Source organism: Neofelis nebulosa, chromosome X, assembly GCF_028018385.1.
Source record: "Neofelis nebulosa isolate mNeoNeb1 chromosome X, mNeoNeb1.pri, whole genome shotgun sequence".
NCBI classification, from domain to species: Eukaryota; Metazoa; Chordata; class Mammalia; order Carnivora; family Felidae; genus Neofelis; species Neofelis nebulosa.
Window position 1 is genome coordinate 127089061 of NC_080800.1, and position 15992 is coordinate 127105052.

The following is a 15992-nucleotide window of genomic DNA, read 5'->3' on the forward strand; positions in this document are numbered from 1 at the left end:
CGCGGACGTCGGCTGGTGCGCGCCTGGCAGGTCGACACACGGCCACCGGCGCACCGGCAGCAGGTGGCCAGGGGCGCGCCTCGGGGCGCCTGGGCGGGGCGGGGTCTGTGCGCGCCGGCGCAGCGGCGCGCCGGGCCCGAGGGGGTGTGGCGCGGGCGCGCGCCGGTCCCAGGGTTGCCCCAGGCGGCGGGCGGGGAGTAGAGGGAGAGGCACGCGCCGCGGACGCGGCCATTGTGCGAGGGGGGGTCGGCTCGCTGGGCGGACACCCAGGCGGTTCCTGGGGTCCCCGGCTGCGCGCTGGGCTCCCCCCGGCCCCGGGGTAGGAGAGGCCCTCGCCCGCGCGCCCGGCCGCCCGGCCCTCCCTGGGCGCCCCTGCCCGGCGCGGTGGTACGGTCCGGGTTTAAAAGGCCCCGGCGGCCGTGGGCCTGCCCAGTGTGTGGGCGGCGGCGGGGGCGCGCGCGGGGCGCGGCGGCGGGGACGCGCGAGTGGGGCCGGTGTGGGGCTCGGGGGGCGCGTCCACGTGGCTGGCAGGCGGCCACCCGGAGCCAGCGGCAGCGGAGGGACAGGTACGTAGGTGGCCTCCATACCCCGCCGCCCGTGAGGGGACGGACTGCTCGGTGGCCCGGGATTCGGGCAGCTCGGAGGTTGGGTTCGGCCTCGAGGGGGTCGGGCCCTACCTCTGCTCTTGCATCTTGGACGCCGGCCTGAGTGGTCCTTCGTGCCCAGCGTCTGCAAAGACGGCCAGCCTGAGCCCAGCTCCCCTGCCCTATGTGGACCCTTTGTGGCTGAGGAGCGGCCCGTCCAAGGATTGCTGAGGCGCCTGCATCCATCGGGGTCCTCGTGGGTCCGTTGAGGAGTGCCCCCTGTGGGGGCTGGGCGAGCCAGGCCAGCAGCACGGTGGGGGGCATCGGGGAGTGGGACCCTGGAGCCATATCTCTGTGTAGGGCTGTCTCTCTCCTCGGGCAGACAGCTGGGTGTGCCTGTGATGCCTGAGGCTCCCACTTACAGGTGGAGGTTGGGGTGGGGGCTTGGGTGGCACATCCTGCCTCTCCAGGTCTCCCTCCTGACCTCTCCCCTGCCCCCATCTCCATTCCTAGGCCTGTATTCCTGCCGGTTGTGGAGGAGGTGAGGGTGGGATATGGCACCCCCATCTCTTCCGCCTCCCTTTCTTCTCTGGCTGTTGCATTAGGGGTCCAGGATGCAGACCTGACAAAAGAGCCCCAGAGAGATGATCAGTCTGAGCTGAAACTCTTCAGTTTCAAGAAGGGCCTGTTCCTTGTTCTATCAAATGCATTTTTTCTTTTCTATCTCCTATGCATTCTTAGGTTGGTCCCCTGTACCCCCGCCCCCCGAGCTGGGTACCTTGTGTTTCCCTTGGGGCTTGGGCACAGAGAGGGTAGCGCTGAGCCCTGCTCCACTGGGTGCCATGACACTGCTCTGCTGTCTTTGCTGCCTAGAGCTGGCCAGAAAGCTGGGTGTGGCCTGGGGGTGAAGACCTAGCCAAGCTGGGCACTTGGCCCCCACCCCATCTCCCCAGGGCCTCGCTGGATTTAGGGACATTGCTTCCTTTCCATAGGGCTCCTTGCACCCCCCCCCCCCCACACACACACACACCCGACACCTCCTGTTCCCCAGCTAACCTCTGGATTTGGAGGGAGAGCTGCACAGGGCTCCCTGGGCCATCTGTCTGGCTGTGCCTGAGCACAGCCTGACTTATGTCTGTCTTGGCGCGTGGCTGTGGGGGCAGGCACAACTCGGCTTTGTGTTGCGGTGGGTAGGCCAGACAGCAGGCTCCTGGACAGCCAGCTAGGGGAGGCCCTTGGGGCGAGGAGGCAGCTGGGGCCAGGACTCCGGGTGTGATGGCACCAGGTCCAGTCTCAGATCTGGATGCCTCAGACCTCTGACCTGGGTCTCCTGGTGGCAATGCCACTCTGGAGTGGTGTCCCCCCCACACACACACACACACTTAGGATTGTTCACTCTCCGCCTTTCCCCTTCCCCCAACTTGGGCGTGGGGCGTCTCTGTGGCCTGGGACTTGCCTGTAGTGGCTCTTGTGTGTGGCTGGCCACCCTAAGCTCCAGGATCTGGTGTTTGGGGTCTCATTCTGGGAGGGCCTCCCACCCTTCCTTTTTCAGCATCTGGCTCTGCTGCCCCCTTGGGTGTGGCCCGGTTGTGGGGAGGCCTCCTGGCTCCTTTCCAGCGGGGGTGGGGGGTGGGGGATGATTGATGGCCCTCAAGCCTGCCTGTGCTCGCTGCTCACTCATGCGCCCTGGTGGAGGCCCTCCTTGTCTCCCAGCCACGGGCACCATCTGGGACTCTGTGGTCCGCTGGTGGAGGAGTGGCCTCCACCCTCTGTGGCATGGTGCTCGGTCCGCTGGAGGCCCTAGGCCAGTGGGGCAGAAGGAAGGCAGGCAGCTTGGGCCTGGGCCTCTGATTTGCGCTTGCTTCTTCTCCCCAGGCCTGTCCTCGGGCGCAGCTGCCGGCCATGCCTGCTGTCTGCCTCCTCCTGCTGGTCCTCCTTGCCGTGGGGGGGGCCCTGGGCAGCGGCAGGCCCTTCCCTGCCTTCTCGGTGACAGACACGACGCTCACCCACCTGGCTGTGCACCGGGTGACCGGGGAGGTGTTCGTGGGTGCGGTGAACCGCGTCTTCAAGCTGGCCCCCAATCTGACTGAGCTCCGGGCGCACGTCACGGGGCCTGTTGAGGACAATGCTCGCTGCTACCCACCTCCCAGCATGCGAGTGTGTGCCCACCGCCTAGCACCTGTCGACAACGTGAACAAGCTGCTGCTCATAGACTATGCGGCCCGCCGCCTGGTGGCCTGTGGCAGCATCTGGCAAGGCATCTGCCAGTTCTTGCGCCTGGACGACCTCTTCAAGCTGGGTGAGCCGCACCACCGCAAGGAGCACTACCTGTCAGGAGCCCAGGAGCCTGACTCCATGGCCGGCGTCATTGTGGAGCAGGCTCGGGGGCCCAGCAAGCTGTTCGTGGGCACGGCCGTGGACGGCAAGTCTGAGTACTTCCCCACCCTCAGCTCGCGCAAGCTCATCAGCGACGAGGACGGGGCCGACATGTTCAGTCTGGTGGGTGAGCCCGCTCGCCTGTTCACCTTGTCAGACGGGCTGCCGGGCCCTCCTCCCCTGCTGCCTCTTCTTACCCCTCTCGTCCCCCTCCTTCCTGCACCCTGTCCTGGCTCTGCCACCAGAAGAGCCCTGATCCAGGAGGAGGCCAGCTGCTGAGGCCGGGAGGCCGGGCCGGGGCCCAGGAGGGTGCTGCTCAGCCCGCCCTCGGCGGCCTTTCCGAGCTGCGCTCCTATGACTCTGCAGGCAGAGTGGGATCATGAGGGAGGCCCCAGGGGCGATCGTGTCCTGGGAGCAGGGCCAGGAGTGGGGTTGTGGGGGCCGAGAGGCCAGGGTCTGGGAGGTTGGCAAAGGACACAGGCCTCGTCCCATGCTCTCTCCTGAACCCCCTCCACAGGTGTACCAGGACGAATTCGTCTCCTCGCAGATCAAGATCCCCTCAGACACGCTGTCCCTGTACCCCGCCTTTGACATCTACTACATCTACGGCTTTGTGAGCGCCTCCTTCGTGTACTTCCTGACGCTGCAGCTGGACACCCAGCAGACACTGCTCGACACGGCGGGCGAGAAATTCTTCACGTCCAAGATCGTGCGCATGTGCGCTGGGGACTCGGAGTTCTACTCGTACGTGGAGTTCCCCATCGGCTGCTCCTGGCGAGGCGTGGAGTACCGCCTGGTGCAGAGCGCCCACCTGGCCAAGCCTGGCCTGCTGCTGGCCCAGGCCCTGGGCGTGCCGCCCGACGAGGACGTCCTCTTCACGGTCTTCTCTCAGGGCCAGAAGAACCGGGCCAGCCCACCGCGGCAGACCGTCCTCTGCCTCTTCACCCTCAGCAACATCAACGCCCACATCCGGCGCCGCATCCAGTCCTGCTACCGGGGGGAGGGCACACTGGCCCTGCCCTGGCTGCTGAACAAGGAGCTGCCCTGCATCAACACTGTGAGCTCGCGCCCGCGCCTGCGCCGCAGGGCCCCGGCCTCAGTGCCCGCACCCTACCCTGGAACGCCGTGTCTTCCTGTCAGGGATTCCCGCCCTCGTTGCCCCCGCCCTCTGCGGCTCCCCTTTCTTCCCCGGCCGCCTTCTCACTGTTGACGGGTGCTCTCTGTTCACGAGCTGCCGGCTTCCGGGTGCTCCGCGCTCCTGCTCCTGGGCGGCCCTGTGCCGTCCGTCCCGCAGGCCTCGGAGGTGTGTGGTGTGTCCGGGGGCCACCCGCTGCCTCAGCCTCACCCCCCCTCCCCCGCTCCACCTCCTCCTCCTCTTCCTGAGCCGCTGGCTTCCTGTGGGGTCCTAGGGCAAGCCGCTGGTCTTGGCTGGTGGGGGGAGCCGGTTCCAGATCCAGTTCCCGTCCGGAATATGGGGTCTCTGCCCTCTGTCCAGCTGGCGCCCCGAAGCTCGGATTCTCACCGCACCCATCCTGTTTCACCAGCCCATGCAGATAAACGGAAACTTCTGCGGGCTGGTGTTGAACCAGCCACTGGGTGGCCTACACGTGATCGAGGGGCTGCCCCTGCTGGCTGACAGCAGCGACGGTATGGCCAGCGTGGCCGCCTACACCTACCGCCGGCACTCTGTGGTCTTCATTGGCACTCGTACCGGTAGTCTAAAGAAGGTAGGGCGAGGGCCGGGGGAGGGGGGACTTCCCGGGCTGGGCCCCAGGAACCTGGCCACGCTCCACAGGCGGCTCCTCAGCCACCCGCCCTCTCCAACACCAGTGCCCACTGTGGCCTCAGTTGCTGGCTTCCCGTGACACGGACCAGATAGGTCTCGAGGCCTCTCTGCTGGGAGTGCAGGGGCCCTGGCTGAGCCATCATGCTGGGTCCTCAGTTGAACGAAGGAGAAAAATGTGAATGTAACCCCTTTTACCCTCTTGTTCCCTCATGGGCACCAGGGCTGTTTCCGTTCCGAGACGGGGTAGCATGAAAGGGGGAGACGCACTCTGGGAGCGCCAGTGTGCTCACACCGAAGGGACAGCGGTCAGGAGAGCCGCCACGAGCTCGTCCAGCTCACCCGGCAAATACGGAGTTGTCCCCAGGAGTTCTGGGGTTGGCTGGGGAGGGTTTGTGAAGGGAGCCAGTGACTTCTGGGGGGCCTGGTCTGCTCCCCCTCCTGCGCCCTTGTTTGTATCTCTAATCACTTCACGGAGGCATCGCCCGCAAAGCATACACTTCTCCCACTTAAAGCGTACAGTCCGTGGTTTTAGTAAGTTTGCAGAGGGTGTAACTGTCAGCATGAGCTCATTCCAGAATGGTGTCTGTCATCCCCCAGAAAGCTCTTCCCCTGCCTATGGCCATCTCGGGAGTGGGCAGGTTGAGAGCTGAGCCCCACCAGGCCCTGGCTTCAGCTTGGCCACGACCTGGAAAGTCCCTGGCTTGACAAGTGGATGTTCTGGGTGTGTGTGGCACCCTGTGGCATCAGGCCAGCGTGTCTCGCGGCTCAGGTCCGGGTTGACGGCTCGCAGTATGCCCACCTGTACGAGACGGTGCCCGTGGTGGATGGCAGCCCCATCCTTCGAGACCTGCTCTTCAGCCCTGACCACCGGCACATCTACCTCCTGAGTGAGAAGCAGGTAGGCTCATGGCAGGCAGCAGCGGGTGGCGGGGTGGGGGCAGGGCGGGTACTGACGCCGCCGTCCCCAGGTGAGCCAGCTCCCGGTGGAGACGTGCGAGCAGTACATGAGCTGCGCGGCCTGCCTCGGCTCGGGGGACCCTCACTGCGGTTGGTGTGTGTTGCAGCACAGGTGAGGGCCACAGGGCCGGGTGGGGAGGAAGGGTCTGCAGGGGTCCTGCTCCTGGGAGGAGCCGGCGATGCCCACTGAGTGGGGTGGGCAGGGCGTGCCCTTGCCCACGTACCCATTTCTCCCAGTCATACCCTTGTGGCCTCTGCCTCCGTCCCCTCCTACTTCAGCTAATGAGCGGAGCCCCCATCCCGAGTGACAGCCCTCAGGGCCCAGGGGACGAGGCCAAAGCATGCTGTTGCCTGGCACTGTGGGCTGGGCTGGCCGTCCCCTCTTCCCTGCGGACGTATGTGTACCCTCCCGCCGCCCAGCCAGGGCCCTCGGGACAGCTGTATAACGGGCTCTGGCCTAACCCCACGCAGATGCTGCCGTGAAGGAGCCTGTCCGGGTGCTTCCACCCCCCATGGCTTCGCCGAGGAGCTGAGCAAGTGTGTCCAGGTGCGGGTCCGGCCCAACAACGTTTCAGTGACGTCACCCGGGGTGCAGGTAAGTGCTGTGATGGGTGGGGGTGCGTGGGCCCACGTGTGTGTGTGTCGGTGGGGGGGGGGGAACGCCTCCCGCTCTGACTCCTCCGCCTTCCCCAGCTGACCGTGGCCATGCGCAACGTGCCGGACCTCAGCGTCGGCGTGAGCTGTACCTTTGAGGAGGTGGCGGAGAGTCAAGCCGTCCTGCTGCCCTCCGGGGAGCTGCAGTGCCCGTCGCCCTCCCTCCGGGAGCTGCGGGCTCTCACCAGGGGGCACGGTCAGTAGGCTGGGGCTTTCCGGGATGGGGACACTCTGCGTCCCGGGCCTGCTCACGGCCACCCCTGGGCTCGCCACAGGGGCCACGCGCACTGTGCGGCTGCAGCTGCTGTCCAAGGAGACTGGCGTGAAGTTCGCCGGGGTCGACTTCGTTTTCTACAACTGCAGCGTACTCCAGTCGTGAGTACTGGCATCTCTGACCTCTGTCCCCACACCCCTCCGTCCTCTGCTGTGTTGTGTGGGCCTCAGGTGGGCCCCGGCCCCTCCTCCCTGGGGCTTCCCGTGTGCCCCGTGGGCGAGTGGTGAGAGCGCGGCCTGGTCTTCTGCGTTATTCGCGAAGCCTCTCCCCGCAGGTGCATGTCCTGCGTCGGCAGCCCATACCCCTGCCACTGGTGTAAGTACCGCCACGTGTGCACCAGCCACCCCCAAGAGTGCTCCTTCCAGGAGGGCAGGGTCCACAGCCCTGAGGTGAGGCGGGTGCCGTGCGCGAGGGGGCTGGGCTCCACGTGGGCTGGCCTCTGGCTTTTCTGCCTTTGTTCTCATTGCTATCCCGGAGCCTCTTCAGTTTGGGGCCAGCCCAGCTGGGCCCAGATGGCAGCGGTGGGTGTGTGGCTGACGGGTGGTCTCCCTGCAGGGTTGCCCTGAGATCCTGCCTGGCGGGGACCTCTTGATCCCAGTCGGTGTCATGCAGCCCCTTACCCTGCGGGCCAAGAACCTGCCGCAGCCGCAGTCGGGCCAGAAGAACTACGAGTGCGTGGTCCGGGTGCAGGGGCGGCAGCAACGGGTGCCGGCCGTGCGCTTTAACAGCAGCAGCGTGCAGTGCCAGAACGCGTCGGTGAGGCCCCCTCCCGCGGGGCGTGCTGGCCGTGCGGGTCTGCGCCCAGCTCGCTGCTCGGAGAGCCTGACGTGCCTCTGGCGGGGGACCTTCTGAGCACCTCTGCTCTGGGGTGACACGGGTCCCTCTCTCCCAGTACTCCTACGAAGGCGACGAGTACGGTGACACCGAGCTGGACTTCTCCGTGGTCTGGGATGGCGATTTCGCCATCGACAAGCCTGCCACCTTCCGAGGTGCGGGGCAGCATGGGGCTGAAGGGCCTGGGGCACGGTGGGCGCGAACTGGGGCCAGGTGCGGCAGGGGGACCCCGCATCGGGGTCCTCGGTGCCCCTGGCGCCCCGCGGCCGCCCCCAGCGGTGCCCTTTGCCCGCAGCTCTCTTGTACAAGTGCTGGGCACGGCGGCCCAGCTGCGGCCTCTGCCTCAAGGCTGACCCTCGCTTCAACTGCGGCTGGTGCGTCTCGGAGCACAGGTGCCAGCTGCGGGCCCACTGCCCGGCCCCCAAGACCAACTGGATGCACCCGAGCCAGAAGGGTGCCCGCTGCAGCCACCCTCGCATCGCCCAGGTCAGCCTCCCCAGTCTCCTTCCGTCTGCCAGGTACCCACGAGTCTGGGCTCACCCTCGCCTATTGTCCTGCTCTGCAGATCCACCCGCTCATGGGGCCCAAGGAGGGAGGCACTCGGGTCACCATCGTGGGTGAGAACCTGGGCCTCAGCTACCGGGACGTGGGCCTGCGGGTCGCAGGTGTGCGCTGCAACCCTATCCCCTCTGAGTACATCAGCGCCGAGAGGTGAGTGCGGCCGTGCGGGCGCCTGAGCCCTGGGCTGTCTGCCCCCAGCCCTGACCTTCTCTCACCTGTAGGATCGTGTGTGAGATGGGGGAGTCGCTGGTGCCCAGCCCACCGCCGGGGCCCGCGGAGCTCTGTGTGGGCGACTGTTCCGCTGACTTCCGCACACAGTCCGAACAGCTCTACAGTTTCGTGGTGTGTGGGCTGCCCGTCCTTCCCCCTCCCCTCCCACCTGAGGCCCCTCCCCCCCCACCTGCACCGGGCCACCTCCTCCCTCTCCTCAGGGCCGCTTCTCCCACAGACGCCAGCGTTTGACCGCGTAAGTCCCGGTCGGGGCCCAGCTTCCGGGGGCACACGGCTCACCATCTCTGGGAGCTCTCTGGATGCCGGCAGCAGGGTCACAGTGACTGTGAGAGATGGCGAGTGCCAGTTCGTGAGGTGGGCGGGGCCCCGTCAGCTCTGGCCTGGGCACTGGGTAGGGGGCCACAAGGGCAGGGTGAGTCATGGCCCCGGGCTACCTGCTCTCAGCGCCCCACTTACCAACAGGAGAGACGCCGAGACAATCGTGTGTATCTCGCCCGTGTCCACCCTGGGCCCCAGCCAGGCCCCCATCACTCTGGCCATCGACCGTGCCAACATTTCTAGTCCCGGCGTCTTCTACACCTACACCCAGGACCCTACGGTCACTCGCCTTGAGCCCACCTGGAGCATCATCAAGTAAGACCTGAGGAGGAGTGTGGGTCGGGGACTGTGTCCCTGAGCTCCTGTCACGGGGCCTCGCTTGGTGACTGGGGCCCAGGGCATCAAGTTACGTGTCCTCCAAGCCTGAGCCCTCATTGGCAGAGGGGGGCAGGGTCCTCCCAACAACATGGCACCTGGCATTCACCCAGTGGCCTGGGGTGGGGGAGGCCACGGGCTCCATGGCAGCTGTGATAACTCTCTGGAGGCCAGGCTGGGAGCAGTGGCGGAGAGAGCCTGAGGCGCCTCCCCCACTGCCCCCAGTGGAAGCACTGCCATCACTGTGAGTGGGACCCACCTACTGACCGTCCAGGAGCCCCGGGTCCGGGCCAAGTACCGAGGCATCGAGACCACCAACGTGAGTGCCAGCAGTCCTCGCCCTGCCCCTAACCCTGCCACCTGTGGCTTCATGTGCCGGGCTGCCCTCCCTTGTCCCCGCAGACATGCCAGGTGATCAACGATACCGCCATGCTGTGTAAGGCCCCCGGCATCTTCCTGGGACGGCCCCAGCCACAGGCCCAGGGTGAACACCCTGATGAGTTTGGCTTCCTGCTGGATCATGTGCAGACGGCCCGCTCCCTCAACCGGTCCTCCTTCACCTACTACCCTGATCCCAGCTTCGAGCCACTGGGGCCCTCCGGTGTCCTGGATGTCAAGCCTGGCTCCCACGTAGTGTTGAAGGTGCGAGTGGGGCACAGTGGACCAGGAGAGGTCGGGAGGTGGGGAGCCCCGGCTGACCGCGCCCTCCACCCACAGGGCAAGAATCTGATCCCCGCAGCAGCTGGCAGCTCCCGCCTCAACTACACGGTGCTGATCGGGGGCCAGCCGTGTGCGCTCACTGTCTCCGACACGCAGCTCCTGTGCGACTCACCTAGCCAGACGGGCCGGCAGCCTGTCATGGTGCGTGGGAGGTGGGGGAGGCCACCGGGTGGGCGTGGGGGTCAGCTCACAGTGGGGTTGTCCCTGCAGGTACTGGTAGGTGGCCTGGAGTTCTGGCTGGGTACCCTGCACATCACGGCTGAGCGGGCGCTGACTCTGCCGGCCATGGTGGGCCTGGCGGTGGGCGGCGGGCTCTTGCTGCTGGCCATCACCGCTGTGCTGGTCGCCTATAAGCGCAAGACTCAGGATGCAGACCGCACGCTCAAGCGGCTTCAGCTACAGATGGACAACTTGGAGTCCCGCGTGGCTCTGGAATGCAAGGAAGGTGCCTGGGACGGTGGTGTGGTGCAGGGCGGGTGGGCTGGGAGCCTCTCCCCTCCTGCTGCGCTCATTCTTCCTCCCCGCCTTTCTTCCTCCCCAGCCTTTGCTGAGCTGCAGACGGATATCAATGAGCTGACCAACCACATGGACGGGGTGCAGATCCCTTTCCTGGACTACCGGACCTATGCCGTTCGCGTGCTCTTCCCGGGCATTGAGGCCCATCCGGTGCTCAAGGAGCTGGATGTGAGTCCCCAGCTCGCCTGCCTGGCCCTCATCCCCTGCCACGTCTCCCCCACTCTCTGAGACGCCCTGTCCCTCCCAGACCCCCCCCAACGTCGAGAAGGCCCTGCGCCTCTTTGGACAGCTGCTGCACAGCCGCGCCTTCGTGCTCACCTTCATCCACACGCTGGAGGCCCAGAGCAGCTTTTCCATGCGCGACCGTGGTACCGTGGCCTCGCTCACCATGGTGGTCCTGCACAGCCGCCTCGATTACGCCACGGGGCTGCTCAAACAGCTGCTGGCGGACCTCATAGAGAAGAACCTGGAGAGCAAGAACCACCCCAAGCTGCTTCTGCGCAGGTAGGTGCTGCAGGGCCCCGGCCCCGCCTCCTGCCGGCCCCACTCCCACCAGGCCCGCTCCTGCCTGGGGAGCAAGGTGGGTGGGCCCCCTCTCCAGTCTGGCCCAGCGCCCCTTTTGCCCTAGGACCGAGTCGGTGGCTGAGAAGATGCTTACCAACTGGTTCACATTCCTGCTGCACAAGTTTCTGAAGGTGTGCTGGGCAGGTGGGCGGGTGGGCGGGGCGACCCGGGGAAGCGGCTGGCGGGCGGGCGGGCAGCGTACGTGTGCCCGCCCCTGGCTGCAGGAGTGTGCTGGGGAGCCCCTGTTTCTGCTCTACTGCGCCATCAAGCAGCAGATGGAGAAGGGCCCCATCGATGCCATCACGGGCGAGGCCCGCTACTCCCTGAGTGAAGACAAGCTCATCCGGCAGCAGATCGACTACAAGACGCTGGTGGGTTGGCGGTCGGGTGGGCAGGGCCTCAGGTATGACGGCACACCTCGTCCGGGGTCCAGCCTGTGGTTCCCCTCACCTGCAGACCCTGCACTGCGTGTTCCCGGAGAGCGAGGGCAGCACTCAGGTCCCAGTGAAGGTTCTGAACTGCGACAGTGTCACCCAAGCCAAAGATAAGCTGCTGGATGCTGTGTACAAGGGCGTCCCGTACTCGCAGCGCCCCAAAGCCGAAGACATGGACCTAGGTGACCTTGCCCCTTCCTCCCGGCCCCCACCCTGTGGCCACATTACATTGACTGCCATTCCCGCTCCCTGCTTGGGCTCTGTCCGCTGAGGGAGGTGGGCCCCGGGGCCCGGGGTACTCTGGGCAGGACCTCAAGGGCTGTCTGTGGCCTACAGAATGGCGCCAGGGCCGTATGGCCCGAATCATCCTCCAGGATGAAGACGTCACCACGAAGATTGAGTGTGACTGGAAGAGGGTCAACTCATTGGCCCACTATCAGGTGAGGGGCTGGGAGCCACCCGGGGGCCATGGCCCTGCCCCGAGGACACAGTCCCTCCTCGGGGAGACTCGGGTACCTCCGACGTGCACACCGCAGGGTCTGGGTGGGTGGTGGCTCAGGCCCGTTGGCTCCCCAGCCTCCTGTGCTGCCCCCCTCTGTCTCTGTGGTTTCCAGGTGACAGATGGCTCCTTGGTGGCACTGGTGCCCAAACAAGTGTGTGCCTATAACATGGCCAGCTCCTTTACCTTCACCCGCTCGCTCAGCCGCTACGGTAGGTGCCTCCAGGGTGATGGCCTTGATTGGCCTTGTGCCCTCTGAGGCTGTGTCAGCCATCCTGGGGAGCCCCCTCTCTGAGTGGCCACCATGCATCTGGTGGTCGCCCTGGGCCTTGCCCTTGGGAGACGTCCACTTTCGTAGAGCCTGGAGGTGGGGTGGGCCGGTAAGAGTAGGCAGCCCCCTTAGCCTGCTGGGCTCCTGGAACAGAGGGGGGCAAGAGCCGTGGCGATGACTGGCATGGCCCCACTGGCCTAAAGGGCATGCCTGTCCCCTGCCCCAGAGAGCTTGCTGCGCACAGCCAGCAGCCCCGACAGCCTCCGTTCTCGGGCACCAATGATCACGCCTGACCAGGAGACTGGCACCAAGCTGTGGCACCTGGTGAAGAACCACGACCATGCTGACCACCGCGAGGGGGACCGCGGCAGCAAGATGGTCTCAGAGATCTACCTGACTCGACTCCTGGCCACCAAGGTGTGGGCCTGCCCTGAGCCACCCCGGCCTCAGCCCAGACATCTTCTAGCCCAGCCTTGGCCCTGCAGTTGGTCCGGCCTGCCCTGGGGGTAGGCCGCGGGGTTCTTCAAATCTGGTGCACCTTTCTCAAGGCCTGAGGCTGGGGCGGGGCCCGTCTGGGGCACTGTCCCTGCAGGGAAGCTCCTTGCCCCTCTGTCCCCCTGTTCTGCTGTGGGGCCATCCCAACCTGACCTGTGCTCTTGCTGACCCCTGCAGGGCACGCTGCAGAAGTTTGTGGATGACCTCTTCGAGACCGTGTTCAGCACGGCTCACCGAGGTTCAGCCCTGCCCCTGGCCATCAAGTACATGTTCGATTTCCTGGATGAACAGGCCGACCGGCGCCAGATCAGCGACCCTGACGTGCGCCATACCTGGAAGAGCAACTGGTACTGCCTTGGGCTGGGCCACTGCTGGTGCCCCTGGGGATGGGCGGACAGAGGAAGGGAGGACACCTGTGGCTGTGCCGGCACTCAGAGACCAGGGGGGTGGGTGACTGACGGGGGCTGGAGTGGCCATCCAGGCAGGAGAGGGCCTGCCTCAGTCGCCCCTCAAGCACAGAAGGGGAGTTCGGTTGATTCCGGATACGGGCCCCGCTGGGCCATGTGGGAGGCCGGGAGTGGGGCCGGCACAGAGCAGAGGTGCTGACGGCCAGGCCCATGTGGTGGCCGTGGCGGGGGGCGAGATGCAGCGAGGACGGAAGGCTGTTTGCTCTCATTTCTAACTGCTTGAAGTCTGGCAGAAACTTAAAGAAAAGGCCACCAACTCTAAATATGTCACACTTGCTGCTTGTGGGCAAGATGTGCACAGGCCAGGCAGGAAGCGTAGAAGGGAGCACTGACGGGATGGGCTTCAGGTGCCTGTCCCTCTGTCCAGCCTGCCTCTGCGCTTCTGGGTAAACGTGATCAAGAACCCCCAGTTCGTGTTTGACATCCACAAGAACAGCATCACGGACGCCTGCCTGTCAGTGGTGGCCCAGACTTTCATGGACTCCTGCTCCACGTCTGAACATCGCCTGGGCAAGGACTCGCCGTCCAACAAGCTGCTCTACGCCAAGGACATCCCCAACTACAAGAGCTGGGTGGAGAGGTGGGCTGGGAGGGGAAGCAAGGCCTGGCAGCCCCATGCCGGGTCAGCTTGGGGAAAAAGTCCCCAGAGACCGGCCTGACTGCCAGGGCAGGGGCTTTGGTGGCACCTGCCTTTGTGACCTACTCAGGGTCCCAACAGGTACTACCGGGACATTGCAAAGATGGCATCCATCAGCGACCAGGACATGGACGCCTACCTGGTGGAGCAGTCCCGTCTGCATGCCAGTGACTTCAACATCTTAAGTGCGCTCAGTGAACTCTATTTCTATGTCACCAAGTACCGCCAGGAGGTGCGTGCCAGTCGCGGGCCCCCAGTCGTTAGGCACTGATGGTGCGGTCAGTGGCAAACACGGGGGGGCCCCGTGAGGGTGAAGGGCACTAGAGGGTGGTGGAGGGGACAGAGGGGGCACGGAGCCCATCTCTTAGATCGCTCGCAGCGCCTCCCCTATTCAGCCCCCAGGCTAGCACAGGTGATGCTTTCCAGAGATGCTGGGATTTGAGGGGGCTAGGAGAGAAGCCACTGGCCAGAGAACAAAATTCTGCTCGGGCAAAAGTAAAGGTCCAGGGAAGGGGTGGGCTGAGGGGCTAGGGTGGGGCCAGAAGGTAGGCAGGGCCAGCACCTTATCCGGCCCATGGGATTGGTGACCCCACACTTCAGTAGACAGGGAACATAGAGGTGTGGATCTGAGATTGTATTATTGCTGGAAGTAAGAACCCGTCAGCCAGGACATGGCCCAGAAAGCTCTGAGCCTGGATGAGCTCACCAAGGGCAGCCGAGAGCCAGTGTAGGGGTACAAGTGGCCCACGCACTGAGTCCTGGGGTCCTGGGACACTCAGAGGTGGCAGAGAAGACAGGGAGCCAGCAGCAGAGACTGAGGAGCGGAGGGAGGGACCCCAAGACTGCAGGGTGGCCTCCTGGAACAGGACACACACACACACACACACACACACACACACACACACACACCTGGGGCAGGAACGGGGTGGTCAGGAGGGAGAAGGGTATGATTGGCTTCCTGGGGTGCTACTGATAGTCAAGGGCGATGAAGCCCTAGAAGGTTGCCGCATTTGGCAAGGAGATCCTGGATACTGGCAAAGACAGGGTTGGATGCGGGTCAGGAGGGGACGGGGAAGTTGGGTGCGGGTTGAGATGGGGGTCAAGAGGGGACAAGGAAGTCAGGTGCAGGATGGAGGTAGGTGTCAGGAGAAGACGGGGAGACCAGGATGGGTGGGGAGGTTGGGTGGGGGTGCGGGTTAGGAGGGGAAGTGAAGTTTGGGTGCAGATTCCGGGTCAGGAGGGGATGGGGAGATCAGGTGTGAGGTTGGGGTTCAGGAGGGGATGGGGAGATGGGGTGCAGGGTGGGGGTCAAGAGGGGAAGTGAAGATTGGGTGCAGATTCCGGGTCAGTAGGGGACGGGGAGATCAGGTGCGGAGTTGGGGTTCAGGAGGGGATGGGGAGATGGGGTGTGGGCCAGGAGGGGATGGGGCGTTTGGGGACAGTGGGTCCAGCCCACTCCCGGGAAGGGCCGCACTGTGGCCGCCGAGCAGAGAAGGCAGTGGCTTCGGGGTGGCCAAGTCGCAGCGTGTGCAGAGGTGGGGGGCTGCAGCCCTTCCCACGTGCCGGGGACCCGCAGAGAGCGGGGTGCGTGGACGCAGGAGGGACAGAAGAGCTCAGGCAGGGGAGGACGGCTTGGCAAGGGAGGGAGCGGCCCCTCCTCGCCAGCCCGGCTCCGGGGGGGCCCTCCTCCCCCAGGTCCTCACCGCTCTGGACCGAGACGCCTCCTGTCGGAAGCATAAGTTGCGGCAAAAACTGGAACAGATCATCAGCCTCGTGTCCGGCAACAGCTAAGGGTGGCGGAACCGGTGAGGAGGGGGCGTCCCAGGCCTGAGGTGATCTCGGGGCCGAGCCCTGGATCGGGTAGCACGGGGGCGGGGATGGGGTGGTCACCGGTCTCTCGTGCCCTGCGCACACCCGGGCCCCCTTCATTAGTGCCTTTCTTTGGGCCCTGCGTGGGGGCGGTGGTGACAGGACCAAGGGTCCTGACCCTGGCAGCAGCAATATCCCCGCCCTCCTACCCTCGTGCCCCCGGGTTGTGCCAGCCCCTGCCCCCTCTTCCTGTTCATACCCCCAACCACCTATTTATTTAATTTATCTGCACCTCACCGTGTCTGTCTGTCACCATGTGCCCCTTCTCTGGGATGTGGACAACCTCACGCCCCTTCTGTCCTTGGGTCGTCCTGGCTCCTTGGTGGCACGGTCAGCCTCGGCCTCGCCTCTGGCACCTGCCCCTGGCCGTGGCCGGCCCCGCCGGGTCCGAGCAGGGGCCCCCGACACCAGCAGCACTTGATGGCGGGGGGTGCCCAGGGTGATGCGGCAAAGCCGCCCCAGACTGTGGCTGCGCCCAGGGGTCTCCCCGCGGCTGGGTCCCGGCATCCCCTCCGGACTTCTCGGGGGTTGGACCATACCTTTCTTGGGCGCCCTGTCCCCAGCACCTGG

The 15992-nt window shown here is 65.5% G+C and overlaps 1 protein-coding gene across 3 annotated transcripts; it reads left to right on the top strand.

The window, feature by feature from the left end:
- Positions 1–203: 203 nt before the first annotated feature.
- On the top strand, positions 204–15867 carry PLXNA3 (plexin A3). 3 transcript variants are annotated; one of them, XM_058712794.1, is made up of 34 exons: positions 204–570; positions 2460–3083; positions 3478–4017; positions 4505–4687; positions 5516–5644; positions 5715–5815; positions 6175–6298; positions 6397–6553; positions 6633–6732; positions 6906–7020; positions 7187–7387; positions 7524–7620; positions 7761–7951; positions 8031–8176; positions 8248–8368; positions 8475–8611; positions 8720–8890; positions 9176–9269; positions 9353–9592; positions 9668–9811; positions 9881–10115; positions 10212–10354; positions 10434–10690; positions 10815–10881; positions 10975–11121; positions 11207–11366; positions 11521–11624; positions 11799–11895; positions 12181–12371; positions 12627–12796; positions 13284–13496; positions 13635–13785; positions 15249–15358; positions 15758–15858. In XM_058712794.1, exons 2-33 carry the CDS (start codon positions 2487–2489, stop codon positions 15342–15344), a joined length of 5619 nt encoding a protein of 1872 aa, XP_058568777.1. In that variant the 5' UTR covers positions 204–570; positions 2460–2486; the 3' UTR covers positions 15345–15358; positions 15758–15858. The 3 variants fall into 3 exon arrangements, with proteins under 3 accessions (XP_058568777.1, XP_058568775.1, XP_058568776.1); XM_058712792.1 differs by having other exon boundaries at positions 15249–15867; XM_058712793.1 differs by having other exon boundaries at positions 204–566; positions 15249–15867.
- Positions 15868–15992: the final 125 nt, after the last annotated feature.